The 7,213-nt window shown below is 38.8% G+C and overlaps 1 protein-coding gene and 1 long non-coding RNA gene across 2 annotated transcripts; one reads left to right on the top strand and one right to left on the bottom strand.

The window, feature by feature from the left end:
* Window positions 1–3,330: 3,330 nt before the first annotated feature.
* On the bottom strand, window positions 3,331–3,865 carry LOC136262152 (uncharacterized). The gene is made up of 2 exons (XR_010704138.1): window positions 3,697–3,865; window positions 3,331–3,645 (listed from the first exon to the last, which is right to left on the bottom strand). It is a non-coding gene; the product is annotated as an uncharacterized lncRNA (long non-coding RNA).
* Window positions 3,866–4,458: 593 nt separating this feature from the next.
* On the top strand, window positions 4,459–5,269 carry LOC136261322 (histone H1-delta-like). Its single transcript, XM_066055310.1, has one exon. It carries the CDS (start codon window positions 4,517–4,519, stop codon window positions 5,075–5,077), a length of 561 nt encoding a protein of 186 aa, XP_065911382.1. The 5' UTR covers window positions 4,459–4,516; the 3' UTR covers window positions 5,078–5,269.
* The last annotated feature ends 1,944 nt before the right edge of the window (window positions 5,270–7,213 follow it).

The raw sequence follows: 7,213 nt of genomic DNA, 5'->3' as shown, positions 1-7,213 counted from the left end.
TGGAAATTCATGTCACAAAATATGAAGGTGCGTGAATGTTTGCCAAAATCTGACTTACTGATGGAATTATCTTCATCCTGTGCACTGGAGAGAAGACTGAGGGAGTCTCGAGTGGAGTAAATTCACTGGCTCGATCGCTCTCGATCGTAGCTAGCTATCTACCATACTGATTCTAGAGCAGATCATGATGGCATCAAGTCCCATTCTGGATCACCTGTTTTCTGGTTATTGGCACAGTAATGATACAGTTTACCCATTATCATCAGTAATACTGAGCTAAAACTAGAGGAATACACAAACGAATTGCCAAAAGTTGGATTGCTGCTTTCACTTGTGGGAATTTATTTTCGAAGAACAACCGGACGTGGGAATTTATTTTCGAAGAGAAGGGCCTCTTCGAAACATCCGAAAATAAAAACCTTTCGAAAATTACCAGCTATACGGTATTTACCCTTAAGATAAAGCAAACAAATCCTTTGTTATTGGATTGTTTGCAGCATTCGATATCAGCATAATTGTAACATATGTAAATATCTAAAAAGTGGTCATGTGATCAAAATTCCTTCATATATGATTTCCACTTCAAAATAGGATGATGCCTCAGCTCTTTTCATTGTTTCTGATGAATTTCACACAGACTGACCTTAAGATAAAACAATCAAGTGCTAATATATTATTAAACCATCTGTTGCTTTCAATGTCAGTGTAGTTTTAACTGTAAATATCCAAAAAGTGGTCATGTGGCCAACAATCCCATTACAGCTATACAGGATGTGGCATAGCACTACAAGATGTATAGAGGTCTTCATTAAGGTAAGAAATGCACTAATTGTGACCTAAAGCACAATGATATACCCAATGTAACTATTATGGTATTTGTTGGTCATATGACTACTTTTCGTATGTTTTTGCATGTTAAACTTATGCTGATATCCAATGCTACTTACCAGCAATCCAATAATTTGTTTGCTTTATCTGAAAGGTCAGCCTGTGTGAAAACTTCCAGAAAACAACAAAAGGAAGCACCTTTGAGTTGGAAACCCTAACTCTCCAGGCAAAGCCTCAAAGCTGCTCTTCATTTCCGTTCACGTATGTATGGGTACACCCCTTTTTCAACTCAAAAGAATTCATTATACCCAGTAGCCTAGGAGGCCAGCTGTGCTATTTTTCAGCTATTTGACATCTGTAGAGCCCATTGGGAAGGCCTTCACCGTGTCCTTATTAACTCACTTCACCCGTATTTCAAACCAGCACGTATTAACCGCCTTAAACCAAAGTTTTACCTGCCCGGAAGTTTAATACAGGCTCTATATGGTCTTTATTTTTCACATAAAGGGTGATTTTAGCGAACAAAGTTTTGCTCACATGGGTACAGAAAGACAAACAAATATACAAACATACAAACACACACACTTTCAGAAAACAAATCAGTAAACCAGGGCATGCCCACAGCCGGCTGTGGGCGTGCGCCTGGTTTAACAACAAAAATTTGTGCACCAAAAAGTTTGGCCCCTTGGTCAAACATTTGCTATAGTTAGCATTAGTGGGTACCATAAAACTCTCGAGCGCATGAGGCAAATGTATATGATACGGTATCAAGCCAAAAGAAAAATATGTTGGTGCTTGCATATCTGGGGACACTAAATTGTCTGTGGCAAACAAAATTTTGGTTTTGGCTGTACACAAAAGTAACACATTGAAATATTATTTGTACAACTGAAATTATATCCTCTAACAAATCTATGGTACTTCACAGTTCACAGTTATACAGACACATAAACCATTCAACCTTTGCAATGGCCTTTAAACTTACATGAAATGCACAATTTCTACTACTAGCTAAAGCAGAGCTACTCTATTAAGAAGTACAGAGTACGTACCACAAAATATGAAGGATGGAAAAGATTAACTCTACACTGCACACATATGGACGATTTACATACACAACTATGTATAAGCAACCAGGGATCTTGTGTAAGTAAGAACAGTTTCTAAAGTCAGATAAAAGTTTTACCTCTGTTAAGAGATAATGGTAAAATATGACCTACTCTGGGAAAACTGGCCTTATTGCTTATTTAAAAGTATTGATAAATGCCAGTTTTAAGTAGTTAATGTGCTGTAGCTTGCCAATGGTTGAAGCTACGTGTATCAAATTTTCAACCAATTTCTTAACTTCCAGAGCATCCACTGCATGTACAAGTAGCGGCCAACAGCTAAGTTTCCTACCATTTTAGATAGTTTTTAAATCAAAGTTGAGTGTACTAGGTGAGCTCTAATAGAGGAGGTGGTAGGGGAAAGCAAGAGATTGCTTACGAAAGACAAATGTGTAGGGATGAAATCCCCAGAGCTCCATTAGGGCCTATACAGAGAAAAGCAGCCAGCTAAAGCACACCATCAAGTCTAGCTGATTATGATTGTGAAATTTGATAGTTTATTCACGTAGCTTGTGTTCTTCGTGAAATACCAAACCTGCTGCCATTGGTGATAAGACCATTTTCGATGATCCAGCCACAAATTTAAGTTGGTGCCAGTCTTATAAAGTGCTGGTAAACCACAGGCTGTAACACACTTTGACCATAAACATCTTAATGTAATTAATCAGTTAACCACAAGTTAAGATATTTTTATCAATGTAAACACACTACATGACCCAAGTAAGCATAGGCTTTGACCCATCCTTACATGTATATATATATAGCTAGTTGGATACAATATTATACTCCCCATATTGCACATTACGTAGCTAGTTGCATGAATACCTGCAGGAACACACTAACTCATACTAACACATTGGCATGGCTTTGACGCACACTATCTTTTTCATTGTTAAGATCTGCAACAATGTGCATCTGTGGAAGCCGGTCCATTTCCTATCGCTCTGCTGATGCTTCTCTGGAGATGTGCCTGGCTTCAAGCCCTATAAGGACTTTATAAAAAAAAAGCTTTTGCCCAGCACTTATGCTATCTGTGTTGGGGGTAGTGGCAAGGGCATAACATCTAGCCCGGAAAAAAACAACATCTGTAATAATCATAGTACTGTACATGTGAAGGAAAATATGACATCAAAACCTGATGAATTCTTTGACAGTAGTATATTATTGCAGGAATGGTAAGCTTGCAACACACACATTATAGCTAGAAACACTATCACTTAGACCAGTGTGAATAAATAATACAAGTTCGTTAATACCGATCTTTGTGGACAACTTGTTACGAACAGGTTCACTGAACAGAGCGATTTTAAAATCAGAGTGGTGATGATACGATACTGATACTATGTTTACGTACTGTCATCAGTGTATAATTACTCCAGAATACAATTAGACTATATTAATACAAATAACTGCATCATCTAGAAATAGCAATGTAAAACACCCTATACAATGACCTTACTGGTGTGTGGCTTTTCTACACAGGTTTATTAGTACAAGTAAGTAGCATATCACACAGTCCCCTAGCAAACGATAAAGTGTCACAGCTACTTAAAGTGGTGATCAAGTCAAATACTCCACTCAAAAATAAGCACAAGTTGATATTCCACAATCATATAGGACCACATCATTGAAAAAACACCATACATCATAACCAGGCTCATGATTTAGCAGTGTCTACACTTGAAAAGTGTGACATTATTACAGACAGTTTCTGTAGGAGTACAAAAAGACTACAGTGCCAATAAATATATCTACAACTAACCTCTAATACAGCGCAACACAAGTCATCCTTCATTCTACAGCTGATCCACCAAGAAAGAGAAACGCAAATATTGATGGCCTAGGAGTTGTGTACATAATTACGTCTGCATAGCGCTTACTAAGGCGAATCACGGTGGCCCAAAAAACCAGCCTTACACTTATCGTATCCGACTCACAATCATCCAATCCTGTGTAATAATGTCCTAAAACACTATACAGCTACTAAAACACTGCTATCGAGGCCTAATACTCTTCTAATTTGGATTGTTTTCTTTCCAATGGAAGATGGCTTACAAAAATGTTGTGTTTACACTTTCACATTTAATTCAACCTAACTCCCCGGGACAAAGTAGGATAGCTCTAAACCTTGCAGATGTAGTTGGTATATAGTTACACTTTCTGGGTACCAAAAACTGTAGTAATATATGCTTCCATGTTGGAAATAGAGCAACTTTTGTCCGACACTTTGTTGTATCGAGACACAAATTTTTTACATTGTCGATTAAAAACCACCTTAATTGAAAGCCGATCACTATAAACAACTGCGTAGTAATAAAACAAGCTATGTGGCATGGATTTAAGTTGTCAATATCTTTGTAAGTCTACTTACACAAGAACTATACCCGCTCAAACTTCACAAGTAGACACACCTTGAATGCCGCAAGTATAATTCAACTCAGTTGATCCTATCACGTGATGTGGTATGTACGCTATCATCCGGCAAATTCTTCACACTCCTATAAATGGTGAAGTGGCCGGCTGTGTAGTTGATTTTATATTCTCTGAAGATTCAAGAAGAAGTTCAGCACGAATCAAGAAGAATGTCTACCGATCAGAAGAAAACTGATGCAAAGCCGAAGAAGGCCGCGAAGGGCAAGCCCAGGGCTCCAGCTCAACATCCGAAGTACTCCGAGATGATCACAGCTGCTATTGTCTCCATCAAGGAGCGTGGTGGCTGCTCCAGGCAGAAGATCCTGAAGTACATTGGCGCCAACTACAAAGTCAGTGATGGATACGAGGTCCATGCTCGCCTCGCCTTGAAGCGAATGGTACAGAACGGTGCCCTAATCCAAACCAAGGGAACTGGAGCTTCTGGATCGTTCAAGCTTGCCAAGAAACCAGCTGAAAAGAAGAAGACACCAAAGAAGGCTCAGACGACCAAAAAGCCATCAACGCCCAAGAAGAAGCAGCAGCAGAAGAAGACTGCTGACAAGCCCAAGAAAACTCAGAAGAAAACAACTCCAAAGAAAAAACCATCCACTCCCAAGAAGGCTGCTGCAAAGAAGCCTGCCACCAAGAAGCCTCAAACCAAGAAGTCACCAGCAAAGCCCAAGAAGACACAGACTAAGAAGTCACCTGCCAAGAAGACCACCAAGAAGTAAATGAACTGTCTCCACTGCAGCGAGAAAGGAACACCTTTCACCTGCAGCAAAATTTAAACGGCTTTTTTAAAAGCCACCCACAAATTGAAAAATGTTCACTCATAGAAGATGTTTATCTGTTTTATTCAAAGTACTGTACGCATGTGTCTGCTTTTTTTATCACTTAAACATGATCACAAATTTGAAGTTGGACCGCCAAAACACAATCGTGCCAATCAGATGATTTTTGAGTGTTACGCCAGAGGGTGGTTGCCCGAGGTCAAGTAATTAATATACGTTTCCATTTGTAGATGCCACGGTAGGGGTGTCTATGATACCACCCAACACTTTAGTGTAATTCCAAGTGTGTTACGCGCCCAGTGCTAACTCATTGCGTGTCTCCTGATACTCTCCATCCAGACTGCTATGTGAATTTTACATCTGCAAATTCAAGCTAGTTCTGTTGCCTTTGTAAATTACCCCAACCTACGACTGCACATATTTCAAATGGTCCTGTTGCACTTCAAGGCAGATACTCCTACTGCAGAGTTCTGAGGTGTTTTGTCTAATTCAGTTTCACTGTGAAGATGTAGTTTATGCTGATATTGATGGCTACAGAGCTAGTGATACCCCTTTAGCTACTATCCCACCATCTATAGTAACCACATCTTAATCATCCTGATGTTATCTATAATGAGCAACATCATAGGATTCACCTGGTAGTATTAACACGCCCGTTCAATGCCACTGACCATCTACAAGCAGACTCGTGAGTGCAAACTGATCTAGTATTAATTATCAATTTCAGAGTTCAGAATGCTATACTCAGCTGCTTGGACCATTTCTTACTCCTTTCGTCAGCTAGAGCTTTGCAAGAACAGTCTGTAGCAACTTGTAAGTGTTGCTCAGAGATCATCACAACACATGTACATCTTCATTCTTAGCACATGATTGTTGTGAATGGAACACTTGATTGTAATTTAGTCTTTAATGTTATGTGTTCATTCATATGTCATATTATATATTTTTACTTTCCTTGCCATGTTTGTACTACTATGCATTTTTTTTGCATGTATAGTCACATGTGTCTGAGGTATTGTAATTGTGTGTTTTAAACATCCTAATGATGGTTTTTCTCTATGAAAGGACACCAATGTGTGTTCATAGATATGGGGTCATTTGCAACTACAGTGAAACCTGCAGCTGTGGTATTAACTGATGGTCAACTTACATGCTAAGGATTATAGCCTAAATATTTCAAGGGAGAATTTTTTCACTGATTTTGAGGTTTTGGGGGTTAACAGCAAAAATTTTATCCTTGAAATATTTAGATCTAATGAATTTTGGAATTGTTAGCACTCAACTTCAAAAATTTATACTACCAAGTGTCCAAATTATTTAGGTGTCCTGATTTTTCAAGTGTCCTGATCAACAGTCCCCACTGTACATTCAGGTCAAAACGTTATTTTGTGCGAGTATGTCAGGTATGGCAGTGAGAGGTTGACCATGCATGTGTGTCATCATCTTGGTCCCAAAGAAATGTTCACCTGTTAGATGTATTAACAATTGAGCAAATCTTGATAAGGTAGCCTGTCTAAACTGGCCCATGTCAACTCTTGTCAACACTCTTATGTGAGTTATCAACAGCATCTGCAGCATAGATTGATACAGTGGCCTGTCTCTAAACTGGTCCATGTCAACCTATAGTCAATACTGTACTCTTTTGTATTGTTATTAACAGTGGATTAACTCAGACAACACTCCACTAGTAGTGTATATTATGCTCATATTGTTGAGCTGATACCTGATCATGAGAAGGCTTTTTCTCAGAGAAATTGTCAGCAAGTGGACAATTAGTGATGTGAGTAGGTGTGAAGAGCAGACATGTCTGCAATGCAAGCCGTGCATGGGTATTGGATTGTCACATAATACTCACATTTATGGTTTTCCATGGTATAGTGAAAACTTTGATGGGTCACAAATATTTGACATGAATAGTGAGTAAAACTACAGCAGAATCTGTCTTAGTGGCCACCTGTATAGAAAGGTCACCTCTCTTAAAAGGCCAACTAATTTGTCAAGTGAGAAGTGTTTAGCTATACACTAAGCAGCCACCTACCTACCTACCTATTAGCCAAAATTCAAGATTTGTGTACT

The sequence above is a fragment of the Dysidea avara genome, chromosome 7 (genome assembly GCF_963678975.1).
Source record: "Dysidea avara chromosome 7, odDysAvar1.4, whole genome shotgun sequence".
Classification (NCBI taxonomy): domain Eukaryota; kingdom Metazoa; phylum Porifera; class Demospongiae; order Dictyoceratida; family Dysideidae; genus Dysidea; species Dysidea avara.
The sequence above is the reverse complement of the archived record's forward strand: the minus strand, read 5'-3'. Positions and strand labels throughout refer to the sequence as shown.

What these genes read in the sequence shown, in the direction of transcription:
- LOC136261322 (XM_066055310.1), top strand. Translation starts at nt 4,517, where the DNA reads ATGTCTACCGATCAGAAGAAAACTGATGCAAAGCCGAAGAAGGCCGCG.